The 15,083-nt window shown below is 56.5% G+C and overlaps 1 protein-coding gene across 8 annotated transcripts in view; it reads right to left on the minus strand.

Moving 5' to 3' along the window:
• The window catches only part of Gse1 (Gse1 coiled-coil protein), a 343,505-nt gene that overhangs the window by 32,795 nt on the left and 295,627 nt on the right, over nucleotides 1-15,083 (minus strand). Inside the window, exon 1 of one of the 8 annotated variants that reach the window (XM_057754215.1) lies at nucleotides 11,323-11,445. The exons of 5 other annotated variants lie outside the window; for them this stretch is intronic. Coding sequence is in view for 2 of the 3 variants with exons in the window: in XM_057754214.1 (XP_057610197.1) it covers nucleotides 9,704-9,710 (7 nt within the window). In the remaining variant the exon portion in view is untranslated. Of the gene's footprint in view, nucleotides 1-9,703; nucleotides 10,372-11,322; nucleotides 11,446-15,083 lie in introns of those variants that run through there. 2 more of the 8 variants (XM_057754214.1, XM_057754217.1) reach the window with 2 other exon arrangements.

A 15,083-nucleotide genomic window follows, 5' to 3' on the forward strand; every position in this document is an offset into this window, starting at 1 on the left:
GTGACTACTGTACCTATCCCATACTGCCTCCCGGACATAGACGCTCTGCCATTCCCCAGTTCAGCTAGGTGTTTTCCCCAGAGGGCAACTGAGGCTGGAAGAGAGCCACACCTTGTTCTAGGCTCTGTCCTGTGCCACCGAATCGGCACCCACTGGGCAGGAGGAGATGCTGGGTTCAGGGACCTTTCAGCAGCACCTGGCCTCGACAGTGCAGACAGCTGTCCTGGGGAGCCCACCACATGCCATGCCAGTTACAGAGGGACAAGGAGGACAGGCAGTCTGCCGCTAGGCAACATCTTGCAGCAGCAGCTTCTGTACACTGCAGGGAGCCCCGTGTGGCCCAAGGCACCTTCAGACACTTCATCGGCAACAAAGAGCCCTTTCAGCAGACACTGCTGGACTGCTCCTCAAGTCCCAAGAAAAAAACGCCCAAGCTGTCCAGGACTGAGGCTATGTGCTTTCAAGTTCCCGCGGGATGGAGGCCAGGAGCCAGGAGGTCAAGGCCAGGGCCCTGAGTGGTCGACGCCTGCTGGGAGGCTACAGGCATGTGAAGCCCAGGTCCCACCAAAACAGGCCCTCCAGTCCCACTTCCTGTTTCGGCTGGAGGAAGCTGAGCAGACCCAGGGGACTACATGAGAAGTTGGGGACAGAAGTCCTAACTCAAAGCCTCTCCCACAAGGCCCTGCACCCAAGCTGGAGCTAGAGACCAGACCACTACTTCTCAGCATATCAACAGGTGCCAGGTGCCAGGTAGATTCCTGAAAGAGGGCTGGAGACAAGGCTGGCCAGGCTGCCCCACCAGGCAGAAGGTAGGTGTACACGTACCCTGATGGAAGTCATGCTCTACACTGAAGTTCCTTGGTCCCAGCCAGTCACCAGCTCTGCCACAGGCCGGGCAGCCTTTGAGGGTCACCTTTAGCTTTCCCGACCAACCATGGGGAGCTGACAAAGCTCTGGCTGCATGGGACACAGTGACCTGAGTCTATCTGCCCTAAAGTCATGTCATGTTGTTTAAACGAGAACAGAGGGACGATCTTAAGGCAGAGTTCAGGTCAAAATGAAGATTCAGTTTTGTTCAAGCCACAAAACTACAAATCCCCAAGTCAAGGGGTCCCACGATTGTCTCTCTAGGTCTCACGTAGATACGCTCCCCGGCTCTGGCCTCACAAGCAGCCAGGGCAGTATGCAGGTTCCAGGAACTAGAGACACAGGGTCCCACTAGGACCCTCAGGTTCCAGTCCACGTTGTTAGCATGCTCCTTCCTGAACTCAAGAGGAAGTGGGGGAAGAGCCCACCCAGGAGCATCCCTCTTTTCCAACTGCAGCCTGTTAACCCAAATCCACCTGTCACTCAAATCAGATTGTGGACTTGCCCAAGATCGTATCATAAACAGTTAAGTTGCTCTCCCCAAGGTTTGTCCTGGGGGCCCGCAGAAAGGTGCTGACCACCAAGCCTGACAGCTTGAGTTTGAAGGTACAAGGAGAGAACCAACTCACAAGCTGACCTACACACACAATAAAGAAATGTAATTTTAAAATTAAAAAATATCCATTTGGGGGCTGGGATGTATCTCAGGAGCAGCCTGCTTGTCTGGACACAAAGGTCCATTCTTCCAGCTGTTCAAAGTGGTCCCTAGTGCAGTGGTGACATATGGGGACTTGTGTGTAAACTGAAAATGGACATGAACCAGGACTACATACAGACCCCTGCAGCAGAGTTCTGAGGAGTGCTCCTACAAGTATCATCTATCTAGGACAAAGTCACTCGGGGACTGAAAGAAAGCTCCAGAACATTGTCTCAATATCGGACTCTTCTACCACCTTCAAAACCCAACATGCCATGCCCAGACATCATTAAATGTCTCACTGGGTTTGGGGGTGGAACCAACCAAGTACCCTCAGGCTAAGATGGACTCCTTCAGAGAGAAACTTCCTCCACAAACAGCTACAATCCCGGACAAAGAGGTTACCATCTCTAGGTTGCACGTGTTCCTTGTCCACCTGAGTGGCCAACCATCCACACCCAAATAATCTTGGCAGCTTAAGCATACCCACATCCTGCAGAATTCTAATGGGGAACTTTTGGTGTGCAACCCAGATTTGACCCAACCCTGCAGCAGGATGGCCTAATGCCTGAGACCCAAGCTACTAGAGATTCCCATGTGAGGAGACAATACTCACAGCCAAGGGTGGCTAAACACAGGCTCAATTTCCCTCATCAGCACCTCCACCCCAGGGCAGGTGAGAGCCAGCAAAGTCCTGACCTGAAATAAATGGGACCAGCAGCTTGGGCAGGGATCTTCAGTGTTGGAATACCGGCAGGTTCACCGTGAGCTCCCATGGAATAGCAACCCAAGTCTACATACGAGACCCACGGATGCATTCTACACACGAAGACACGAGGCCTAATGTGAGCTTGTTTACTTTTAGCTTGCATCCCCTCTGAGAACAGTACATGCTTTAAGTGTTGTCTCGCCAACCCCAAGCCCAAAGTGATCCCACAGCCCCCAACACACCAGATCAGTAACCGTTGCTAGGCCACATTCCCACAGAGTAATTTTAATAATTTGAGGTATGGGACAGTTTCACAGTATAGAGTTCTACTGTGGAACCAGGTCAGTGTTTACAACTGGTTATGATTTTGGAGTGGTTAGGGGTTTTGGTTCAGGGCTGTTAACCTGTCTTAAAGACTTAAAAGGCTTACCTCCACATCCCCTTCCCACTTGGGAACTGCCATTACAGGTAGAAGGCGATAAGGGATAGACACCAGGAAACTTCCAGTCAACTTCTCAGAACCCCCCAGCCCACTTCCCCAAATTCAGTCCATTTCATGGGCTCTAGCTGGAAACAGCTGGGTATGGTGGTGTACAACTTTACCCCAGCAGTAGGGAAGTAGGGAAATAGAGGCCCGTGGTGTGGGTTCAAGGCCAGCCTGATCTACATAGCCCTTCCAGGCCAGCAGTGTGTTACGTGGTAAGACTCTGTCTCAGCAAGATAAAACAAAGTAACAGAGAGGACTGAAGCTCCTAGCTATATCACAAGCAGAAAATATCAAGAATGGAAACTGGGGGCTGGAGAGATGGCTCAGCGGTTAAGAACACTGACTGCTCTTCCAAAGGACCTGGGTTCAATTCCCAGCACCCACACAGCAGCTCACAACTGTCTGTAACTCCCAAGATCTGACATCCTTCACACAGAAATGCATGCAGGCAAAACACCAAGGCACGCAAAATAAAAATAAATTAAAAAAAAAGAGGGGGGGAGGGAAAAGGGAGGCGGGGAGGAGGCAGAAATTTTTAATTAAAAAAAATTTAATAAAATAAAAAGAATGGAAAGTGTATTTATAACCATAACCTACTGAACATGGTAGTGGTCCACAAAGTTCCCCTTACAACCAGCAGCTAACCTGGGGCAGCAGCTGCTTCCTGGCACCAGGAGAGGTAGCCACCCCCAAACAGCAGTACCCTAGAGGAAGGTTCCGATTCATAGTAAGTGAAATGAGTTTGTCTATACTGCAATCCTAAGCAAGGCCGTATTTGCTACGCAGTCAGTTGGCTATAGTTGTCCAACCTGGGCTACAGAAGACCCTCTCTCAAACAAAAATAGCACCCCCCCCAAGTGGGGGGGGTGCTGGGGAAATGGCTCAGTGGCTAAGAGCACTTATTCTTGCAGAGGACCTGGCTTGGGTACCTGGAACCTACATGGTGGCTCACAACCATCTAACTAGGGAATCCAGCACTTTCTTCTGGCCTGAGATCACCGCATGCTCATGGTGCACATATACATCTGGCAAAACACTCATACATATAAAATAAAAACAAACCTTAAAGGGGGGGGACTGGTGATAGGGCTCTGTGGCAGACGCCTCAAATGCACAAGGCTGTAGTTTCTATGCCCCGCCCCTGGCCCCAAAAACAAAAAACTGAAGTGTGATTTCTACCCAGTGTGCACTGCTTTCTGTCATAAAGTTCAAAGTGTAAGTTGAGCCATCCGAAGCCTTCTGCTCGGCACCTTGAACCCGGAGACTGGCAAGTAGCTACTGAAACCGGAGCTGCACTTTAGTTAAGGGGTACACTGCGCCTAAGTGACAAGGTCTGAGGCCCCAGGACTAAGGAATGGTTATCATCTTAGCTCTGCTCACCAGACATATGCTCTGGGAAAAGAGAAGTTGGGGAAGGGTCACCTGGACAGGAAACAATTACAACATACACCTCTCCAATCCAGGCGAGGTCAGTGGTCACCCTGGGGCATTCCGAAGACTGACTAGGGTCGTCCCTGGCCATTCAGGGACTGGAGGCTACAGGGCTGATACTTAGACCATTTTCTTAACCCTGGAGTGGTGACCAGACTCCACCAACAAACAGGTGGCAGAGTACAGGGCATAGACCTCAGGTCTTAGCACCTGGAGGAACACCTGTATGCACTCACTATGTGTGAGGAAAAACACCACACCCCCAACTCAAAAACACAAAGACAGGCACACACCAGCAGCCCAGTGGGAAGAATTCACTCTCGTAATAAGTGTTTAAACAGGGTCTTCGTTTCACACCAGCCAGCAACCTGTCCCTTGGGGAGAGATCTGGAGTAGGGACAGGACAGAACTTGGATCCTGGCTTTTCTCCAAGCTTGGCAGACTGCCCCATGGGTCCAGTGTCTGACCACAAAGTAGGAGACCTGGTTCGGGAGGCCAGAGCCCATCTGGATGCAAAGACTCAGGTTATGCCCATCTGGCCACAAAATGTCTGGATTCGGGCTGCCCAGCACACCCTGGGAGATCCTGGGAAGACACCTGCCCCAACTGTGTTGCAGGATGTTCCCAGGGCCTGCCCCCAACACCACTAGGAAAGGGAAGCCAGCATTAGTTGGAAGGAGCCCCCAAAGCTGCCATCTGTAGCCTCAGCCTGCCCCCACTTGTGAGCCTGTTGTCCTCAGTTCAACACATGGATTTTCCTTTGGGACGGCTTAACCTGTCCAACATCAATACGGCTCTGACCAAAAGCGCACAGATCGATTGCTTTTATTGCTGCTTGCAGCCACAGGCTCACCATGTGAGTGCGGAGGCAGAGATGAGGGGCAGGGTGTGCTGGAGCGCCTCCCAAATTCAGCCCCGAAGTCTAGTGCACGGTCCCTGAGGGAGCAGCAGGTTGGAAGAGGGTATGTATGTGCACACAGGCACTCCAGCTGATTTTGGAGATCCCAGGGGCAGGTGACATGCCAGAACAGTGGTAACTCCACATAGCAGCATGGCACAAAGGCTTATTTATATACAGAAAAAGGGTCCCCCTTCTGCCCACCAAGAGGACAGAGTATCTAATCTAGATCTACGTTCAAGTTCCAGGGACACTATCATCCTTTATGGGAACTGTGGGTGCCAGGTATCCCATAAGCACCAGTAACATGCACTTGATAGTCAAGGCACCTGCCCAAGGCCACACACAGGCCGAGAGAATTCAGAGCAGCCAGCCAGCTAATCATCCCACCCTTAGGCTATGTTAGTCCCTTGTCTTGATTTGCTGGCCTCTGCCCACTCTGGGGCACACGAATCATTGCATCTGAGCCTCCCCGAAACAGGACTTCCACATGTCCATCTCACAGCCTTGCAACCCATCTGTAGCCCCTCCCTCTGACTTAGCACCTCCTAAGTCCCCACTAATTACAACTTAAGGAACCAACTGCAAACCCACAGGGAAGGGCTCAGGACATACTTAGACCAGACACAACTTAGGTCCAGATCATCTCCAGGGTGAGGACCTTCCAGCAGGAGGACCAAGGGTGGGAGTGGAATAAGACAGTGCAGAGGTCCAAAGCCAAGCATGGTGGGGGTCAGGAGTTCAAGACCAGCTGGTAGAGTGACTGCCTGGCAAGAAAAAGACACCGAGTTCCATCCCCAGCACCTGATAAAGAGTGGTAGCACACTTTAATCCCAGTACTAGGGAGCAGAGGTAGGGGAATCAGAAGTTCAATGTCATCTTCAGACTGCAGGTTGATACCAGCCAGGGCAGAATACCATATCAGAGAAGAACAGAGACAGGAGACAGAGAGCTTGGGCTACACAATGAGAGGCTCACGTGAATAAATTAATTCATCTGTGGTACTCGTCTTTAAACCCAGGAAAGGCAGACAGATCCTGAATTTGAGGCCAGCCTGGTCCACAAAGTTTTTCACGCCAACCAGAACTACATGGTAAGACTATCTAAACACAACAAACAGGACTGGAGAGATGGCTCAGCAGTTAGGAGCACTTGCAGCTTGCAGAGACGACCGTGGTTTGATTCCCAGAACCCACACTGTGGTTCCCAATCAACTCTAACTCCAGTTTCAAGGGATCTGACGCCCTCTTTTGACCAGAGGGTACTGCACACACGGTACAGACATACACGCAGGCATTCATACACATAAAAATAAATCTTCTAAACAGTAAATAACAATATACAGATGCCAAGTCCCACCCCAGACGAGACTTATCTGAATGGAGGCATGGCCTGGCTATGAGTGTTTTTTTCTAAACTGTCGTCAATAATGATATTCCTGAGCCAGAGCCCCCTTTCCACACAGCCCACACTCCAGTTAATGATGGCTCCCTCCCCAGAATCCCTTACAGCCAGACCCCCTTTTCACAGTTCCAGGGTAACTGAGAACACTCTAGTGTTCAAGATTTCCCAGTTAGCTACAACCACTCCTTCAGGCCTGAGTCCCAGTCTCTCTGAAGCTAGCTCTCCTCTATTCCCTAAACAGTGGGCACACAGAGATAGGCACCAGGGAGGGAGGGGCAGGTGTCACCTAGAGCTGGCCAGAGAATCAGGGGCAACCTGTGTAATGATAGGGCCTTTGCCAGACATGGCTGCTCAAGGAGCTTCACCTGGCTGAGGTGGGAAGAGCTGTAGCAGCCAGATTAAAAGGCCCCCCGAGCGCAGATTGGCAGCCGCTCCTGTTTCATCTGTCTGCACACCTCCTGGCGGCGAGCACAAGGCTGGGTTCAGAGGAGGCGCTCGATATTCTCATTGACAGGGACACTCAGAAACGTCACCTCCCAGGCTGTGGCCTGTGTGTCTTGGGGTGGGGGGAAGGCCAGTGTGGGGAAGGGAAGCCAGCAGCACTGGCGGGCTGCACTTGGCCAGGCCTCAGAGATCTGAGACTCCATGGGGGCAGAAATTAAAGCGAGTCGGCAGGTCGGCCGCACAGCCACCAGGCTGAAATGTCACCTTAAACACCGATCTCTGCAGGTTAAACATGCTCTCGCCCCAAGAGCCCAGGAGAGGGAGGGAGAAAGGGAGGGAGGGAGGGAGGGAGGGAGGGAGAAAGGGAGGGAAAAGAGTGTGGGTTGGGCCTCACCGAGGGTTTGTGGTTGTTGCCACAACACTGGTAATTAACATGCTCCCCCCAGAGGCTTCCCATCCAACCCCACCAGGCTTTTGGAGTTACCCAGCCTGGGCATTCCAAGGCTGCAGATGGGGCCAGGAAAAACCGGCCTTGCTGGCTCACTCCACAAGCCCCTGCGGGTTCCTGGGGGCAAGGGGGAAAAAGTGGCAGCTGGCTATTACTCACCCGCGTCTCTAGGAAGGGGAGGAGGCCAGCAAGGGGCTAAGGCTAGACCTCTGTCAGAGCAGGGAAATGGACCACACCTGCCTGAAGGGTCAAGGGCAGCTAGGGACTCAGTGGGCTGGGTTGGGAGGTGCAGGCCCCAGGTCTGCCACAAAGTGGCGCAGCCCTCTTCGCTCCTTCTAGCCAGAAATGCAGAGTCCGAGGTGGCTGCAGTTCTCTAACCACACAGCCATGAGATCTGCAGCTTCCAACTTCCTCCAGAGATAGGGAAGTTACTCACGGCCAGAGGCCGACAGCCTGCCAGAGGGGACAGCTTTGCCAAGAGCAATGGAGGCTTCCAAAGCGTCAGTTTTTTTTTTTTTTTTTTAACCTTCCAGCCACCCTAACCCAATTAAAAACCACCTAAGGGCATCAGAATTGCCCCAGGCCAGTCCCAAGGTTAGCTAAATGGGGCGTGACGAAGCCCAGTTCCTATCAGCTTTAAAATGCTAAATTTAAGGGAACTACACTCCCCTTTCAACCCTAACTGGCCAGGATCCTAATAGCTGCCCCCAACAGGTCAGGACCTGCTCTGGCCTCTCTGCCTTCCTGGTTCAGAGCCTGCCCTGAGGCAGACAGAACAGAGCCCAAAGCCAGGCCAGGCCTCCCACCTCCTTTCTGAAGGCGTGGCTGACCCCGGGTCTCGGGCTGGCTGCTGACCAGAGACCTGCTCCCCCCCCCCCCCCCCGCTCCAACTGCCAGACCAGGCGACAAAAGCCAACCTTGTACCAAGCCATCAGGGCACCCCCCAGGAGGTGGTCAGGCGTGACCCGGTGGCTGTGAGAAGTGTTGAGCAAGCTGCTTCTGTACAGCAGAGCTCCATCGAGTGAGCCTGCCAGCAACCCTGTTCCGGTCCACCCGGTGGGGCGTGACACCCAGCACAGCAGATGACACACGCTGCCAGTCGGAGCCTGTGCCCCGGCCCCCCTCACCTGTGGCGGGGCGACTGAGTGGCTGAGTCAGACGCAGCCAGCGCCTCAGGTTCCCCGCCTGCGGGTGGGGGCGGCTGTAAACACAGGCTGAGCAACACTTAAGTAGCCAAGCTTAAGTAACACGGACGCCCAGAGGAAGGCTGCTCGCCAGGGGGGCCCGGTCTTCCTAGAGAAGAGGGGGTAAACCAGTTTCAGGCAGGAGATTGAGACACAGCCAAGCGCCCAGCCAGGACCTCCTGCCTCTTTGTCCCCCCGTGCTGGAAATCGGCTTAGGCCCGATGCTCCCTCCTAGAGCGAGGCTGCGCCTTTTGTTCCGGTCCCCTTTACAAAAGGATCCTGGGTTTTTTTCCCCTCTTCCATTTGGTGGTCCCGCTTTTTGTTTTCAAACCCCAACCTGTGTGGGCCCCAACCGCGGCAGATAAGACACCGCAGGGGCTAGCAAGCGTTTAGTGTGCTTTAAACACACTAAGACAAAGGCTGGTTTGCAAGCGCCAAACCGACCCAACTCGGGCTGGCACCCCCACCCCGGGCGGCAGGTGCGCGGGGGCGCCCCTTGCTCGCTCCCGGCTCCGATGCCCAGACCTGCGTCCCCAAGCCTACTCCGCGCGGTCCTAAGCGGCCCCCGCCACCTCCCCGCGCTCGAAGAGGCGGGCAGCGGGGAGGGCAGCCCAGCTCCCGCTCCGCCTCCACGAAGGGAATTTAATTAGCCTGCCGGAGAGGCGGCGGGCGACGAGGTGTCTCTGGTGCTGCAATATAATTGAATCGGCTCCACTCGGGCGGGCCACTCGCCGTCAGCGCGGCCGCGGGGGGCGGGGAGGCGCATCCAGGCGGAGCGGGAAGGTCCGGGCGGGGGGCGCCGAGGCCCTTTGGGCGGCCATCCCAGACAAGGCAAGCCGGCCCCAGCACCTGCCTGGGCGCCCCCGCCCCATCCAAAGTTTTGTTTCAACCGCGCGCCCCGTAGCCGCCCCCGCGCACTTTCCCCGCGCACTTCCGCGGCCGCAGACCCCGCTGCACCCAGCGCGCGCGCGCAACCGCGAGTGAGGCTTCGGGTCGGCCGCGCGCCCCGCGTTTCCAGCCCTCACACCCGCGGGACCTGGCCCCGGCCGTTGGCGCCCCTCCTGAGTCCACAAACTTGAGCGGGTGGGGGAGCGAGGGAACCCCCGCCAGCCCCCCCCCCACCCGCGCGCTCACCTTTCATGCCAGGGCTCCGCTGCTCCGCCGCGCCTGACACATGCCGGAGCCACCGTCGCCCGGGTTGGTCTGAACTGCTTATCTCACCCGGGGCTGCGCGGCGGCGGCTCGGCCGCTCGGGGAGGTGGAGCTTCCGGGGCCTGGGCCAAGAAACACCTGCTGCTGTCGCCGCCGAGGACACACCCAAGCGCAACGCCGCCCACTCCCCGGCCCCGGCTCGCTCCCGGCGCCCTGACCTCAGCCCGCGGGAGGTGTCGGGTTTCAGCCGCAAGCGCACGCGCGCGCGCACCGACGGACCGCCCGGAGCACCCAGCGCGGTCACAGCCCGCCTGGTAGGTGCCTCCCCCGTGCTCCTGGCGACCCCGGCTGGATTGTCCGGGGATCTCAGAGGCCACTCGTCGCCAAGAGTAGAGAGGAGTGGCTTACAGCATGCCTGCCATATTCGAGCCTCACAGCCGCCTCCCCAAGCTCCTGGAACAGTGCCTGGCACCTGGCCACCCACTAAGCGAGGGGAGGGATAAACCCAGCGCTCAGGAAGCCTTTCCTTGAGCTGCGTGGAAGGGACCACACAATATAGGCCGTTGACCTCCCAGGTTCTCCAAGATGCGTGACCTATTACCCCAAAGACTTAATGTTAAGAGCTCAGGCTGCGAGCCTCTGACCCAAAGTTTTACAAAGTATACATCTCATTTCAAGCAATTTTGGGGAAGGCCATACGGCAGGGGTCGAGTTCTTTAAAGAGCCCATGTTTGAGAAGCTGAAGTCCACTGAGGCGCCGCTGCGCCAGGGGCATCATTAAGTAGCTGGGGTTGCGGTCCGAGGCGAGGCCGCCGCCTCCAAAAACTGGCACAACCTACCGCGCCACCGGCCCCAGCGCACCGCCTTCCCATTTCTGGGTGCCCCCACCCACCCTACCTCACCCAGGCACTTCACGGGGATGACTCAGGGAGCGTCCTGAAATTCCTCGGCACCCACAGGCGGCGCTGAGAGGAACTGTGGGCCCCAGCCTTCCCGCCCCCAACACGACGGGCGCGCAGGCGACCAGTCCCCCAAATACCCTCCTCCCGCCACCCCGGAGGCGCGGACTCAAATGGCTGGGCTGGCAGCCGGGGTCCCGCGGCCGGACCCGGCATGTAGGGAGCAGCCAGCAAGGTGGCAAGGTCGCCGCGAGGTCCCGAGGTCTCCCCCACCCCGCTCTCTCTGCACAGCTCTCTGATCCTCCGCTTTCATACTTTCAAGCCCGGAGGCCACCGCACCCGTGGGGGGGGGCACCCCAGCGCCGCTGCGGGTTTCAACTTTCTACCGCGGTGCCAACCCCAAACCTGCCCCGGGACATGCCCGCGCAGTGCTCCGCAGGCGCGCGCCGCCTCCCCCGCCTTCCTCTCTGCCGCGCCAGCCGGGACAGCGCCGGGAGCGAGCGCGGGCGCCAGTACCCCCCCCCCCGTCCATCTGTTCCCGATGACGCCGGCGGCGGGCAGCACTCGGGGCCCGCGCCAGCAGAAGCCGCCGATGCCGCGGGGCGGGGGTGCATGCCGGGCCAGTCTTGCACAAGCCCCTTGGCCGACCACAAACGACTAGGGAAACGGGCGGGCAAAGGCAGGCCGAGTTACTGCTCCTACCTGCGGCCACCCGGTCCCTGTCCCCACACACGCGCCGCGGCCTTCGGTCCACACGTTAGTCTGCGCCACCCCCGGGGAGTGTGGCCCCTGCAAGTTTACGATGCTCGCAGTCCGGCGGACGCACCGGGCTCCCCGGGCGTCAGGGATTCGAGGAGAGGCGCCTTCACCCGCCGGGAATCGCGCGCAGGAGGGGGAGGGGAGGACAGGGAGGTGTCAGGAGAAAGAAACAACTGGCCTCGAGCCGTAAAAACAAAATGAAAAACCTCCCGGGCGGGTCCAGCCCCTTTCCCACCTGGATTACTGGCTGTGGGGGAGGGGAGCGACATGTAAATGAGCAGCTCGCACCTGGCTGCGCTGCCTGCAGGCCAGGTTCCCCAGGTAACAACACCCGGCTCTTCCTACAAATCTTGTCGCACCTTTCTCCCTTGGGAAGGGGTGTCTTGGAGGCCAAGTTCGTTCACCTGTTTGCTGGGGACCAGACTGGCCAATCAATAAATTAATGGGTGACCGCTATGAACTACCACCTGTTTTTGTTTTTGTGTTTTTTTTTTAAAGAGCTGATCACTCCCCCTCATACACTCCGGTTCTACTAAAGCTGTCCCCTGCAACCGGGGCTTCAACTCCACTTGCCCAGAAGTGCTCAAGGTTACATGTCTGCAGGTGAACCGGGCATCCTCCTCAGCTTCTTTAACCGGGAGTCAGTTCAACCCAGACTGTCCAAGGTAGCAAGAGTGACAGACATCCCTAGTGGCCACGTGGGGACAGTAGCGAGCCAGCTATGTGCACCCAGGCCAGAAAATGCTGGCAAGCCACCAGAAGGATGGCACTCACTATCACTACACTCTGCCCTAGGAAATCAGTAATCCCAGAGCAGGGCCTCTGAGTTTATGGGTGGAAACTGTCCTCCTGCAGCCATGTGGCCCCTTGCTAACGAGCTGTGCCCTGCACGGAGCCTACTGCTAATTCCTGACTCCAAGGCTATGCTAACCTCCCCTGGCTGCCCTCCCCCTCCCTGAGCAGCTGCTCCACTCCCACCAACAAGGCTAAACCACACAGACTTCCCTCTGTGGCTTTCTTTTCTGTCTTGTTGTTTTGTTTTTCCCAGACAGGGCCTCTCTGTGTAGTCTTGGCTGGCCTAGAATTTTCAGAGATCCGCCTGCCTCTGCCTCCCACGTGCTGGGATTAAAGGTGTGGTCCAACACGCTGCCTGGCTCCCTCTGTGGATTATTTCCCCCTCAGTTCCCATTTGCTTGGAAAAAGTTGATTGAGAAAGGATTTGAGACAGAAAGTGCCAGGGGCAGTCCCAGGGGGTGGGAGGAGCCTCCTAGCTCAGGATGCTTGCCTTCCTCTCCTCCAGCTCTCCTACTGAGGGTTCTGCCAGCTGGGCCTCTTAGAATAAAAAGCAGGAGGCCGGGTGGTGGTGGAGCACGCCTTTAATCCCAGCACTCAGGAGGCAGAGGCAGGAGACGGATCTCTGTGAGTTCGAGGCCAGCCTGGTCTACAAGGGCTAGTTCCAGGACAGGCTCCAAAGCTACAGAGAAACCCAGTCTCAAACAAACAAACAAGAATAAAAAGCAGGAGCCCCTGACCCCTCACAGGTAAGCTGGGTCTCTGCAAATCCCACCCTTTCTGAGAGAGCCTGGAATCTCAGAAACCTTCCCCAGGACAGATGAACTTCAAACCTGAGTCAGGAGGGGTTTCCAGGCCTAAAGGGGCTACCAGAAATAAAAGCATGCTGCCACATAACCAGGACAGGTGTGGCGCTTATCCACCGGACAAACACGCAGTCCCTGGGGCGGTTTCACAAGGCCTCCCCTGAAACAAAACTGAAAAAGGCAACAGCAGCAGGCAGCTCAGGAAGACCAGAGGGCAGACACCAGAGGCTCACAGGTCAGGCCACATGAGGCAGCAGGGCTAGGAAGGTGAGAGGGCAGGCTGGCAGATCAGGGCATCCCCACCAAGGTCAGGCTCCCACCTAAGCCTGCACAGATGCCAGCCCTATCTGAAGGGAACCCTGGGTGCCGGGTGGCATCTTGCCTTCGGGTCTTTGCTATTTTGCTTCCTTCTGGGGGTAAGCAGGGAGACGTAAAATGAAAACCTAACAGGTGTGTTTTCCACTCTGACCAGCTGCTCTCACCAGAGGCGGCTGTCACCTCCTCTTAGTCACCTGGCATCTCCGTGTATCGGAGCCCTAGACTCCGGCACAGACCAGAAGTAACCACTTTCCCAGCACAGGGGTGCTGAGCTCCTGTCATGGAGTACCCTCTAGGCTTGGCGAGGCAGGTGGTGACATCCACTACCCAAGAATCAGGAGACCAGAGAATGTTAATCAACCTGCCTCGAGCTCAGAAATCGGAACATAAGCCTGCCACAGACAGTTACTACACCCGGCAGCATTCCTGAAGCCCCCTAAGAAAGCTTCAGCAGGGTTTGTCATCCCAGTGACTCCCGAGGCTGCGTTGGGGGGTGGTCTCTGAGTTCAAGCTCTGCCCCATGAAGCAGCCCCATGGAAGGAAAGGCAGACTTGCTTCCTCTTTTAACATTTATGCTTCTTTGATGTCTCTGGATAAACACTTAGTAACCTGAAAACCATCTGGGTGGGGAGGGGGCTTGCAGGGCTGAGGCATAGAGAGAGGGGTCTGCCCAGCCCCCATCCAGCCTCACCACTAGGCCCATGCTCTCCACTGCAGCTACCAAGGCCTCAAAGCTTCTCCACTTGCTCCTTCCCTGTCTCACATCAGTGACCATTCTTCAAAGCTCTGCTGAAGTCTAGCTTCCTAGAAGGCTTTCCCATCCCTGCCTCCGGAAGTCACCTTTTCAGTCTGGCCTTGCCCATTCGGGTAGCAGCGGGTCCGGAATGATAGGCCAGCCAAGTCCTAAAGTCTCCTGGCAGGGCCTGGGAAGCTGCATTTATCTTTGCTAAGCTGTTCTCGGGGTTAGAGGGTGAAGTTCTGTGGTGGTGGTGTTTCAGAGTTTCCTCAACCCAGTCTGAGTGTGTGGGGGGCAGGGAGACGACCCTGTCTCACAGCAGTGACTGCCCTGGGATGGCAACGAGTCTCTATGCTCCTGTAACACAGGCGTGTTGACCCAGGACATAACAGAGGACAGCAGGACCCGGAAGGCAGCCGGTGTCCTTCTAGAGTGGAGACCAGATCTCCTCCATCTAAGACGCTGTCTAAGGGCTGCTGGGGACTAAGGTCACCCAGGCAGCAGGAAAGGGTTAAGACCTGCCGGATCCCCCTCGGCCCATTGGGGAGTTTTCCTCTTAACCCTGGGCCTCGGCGCCACTTCCTGCGCTTTCAGCGCCGGCTCCCACCCGCGCCCCGCACACAGCTGCACTCCTTTACAATCAGTTAACAGCTGTTTTGCATAGATTTTCAATTCTAATTGCCTCGCTTTGTGAGCGCCTCGGAGCCCCGGTGAATGGGGACGCCGTGGCGCACGGCTGGAAGGCGGGCGGGAAGAGGGCACTTGAGGGGAGAAGAAGGGAGCCAGTGTGCGCAGGCTGCCTGCCTTTATGTCTCTAAACACGAAAAGAATGTCCTGGCCACCAACTGCCCCAGCTCCTGCATCTCCACCCGCAGCCTCGAAATTTGTACCAAACCCTGGCCAGGCCTCCACCCTGTGACACAGCCCCTTACCCCACCCCTAGTCCCCAGCCAGGAGCAGCTTCCTACCCTGCAGACTCAAGGCCCCTCCCCCTGCAAGCACCCCTCCACCCAGGCTACCCCCAAGCCACCCCCCAGACAACAGCCTTCAGG

Source organism: Chionomys nivalis, chromosome 21, assembly GCF_950005125.1.
Source record: "Chionomys nivalis chromosome 21, mChiNiv1.1, whole genome shotgun sequence".
In the NCBI taxonomy this organism is placed as follows: Eukaryota; Metazoa; Chordata; class Mammalia; order Rodentia; family Cricetidae; genus Chionomys; species Chionomys nivalis.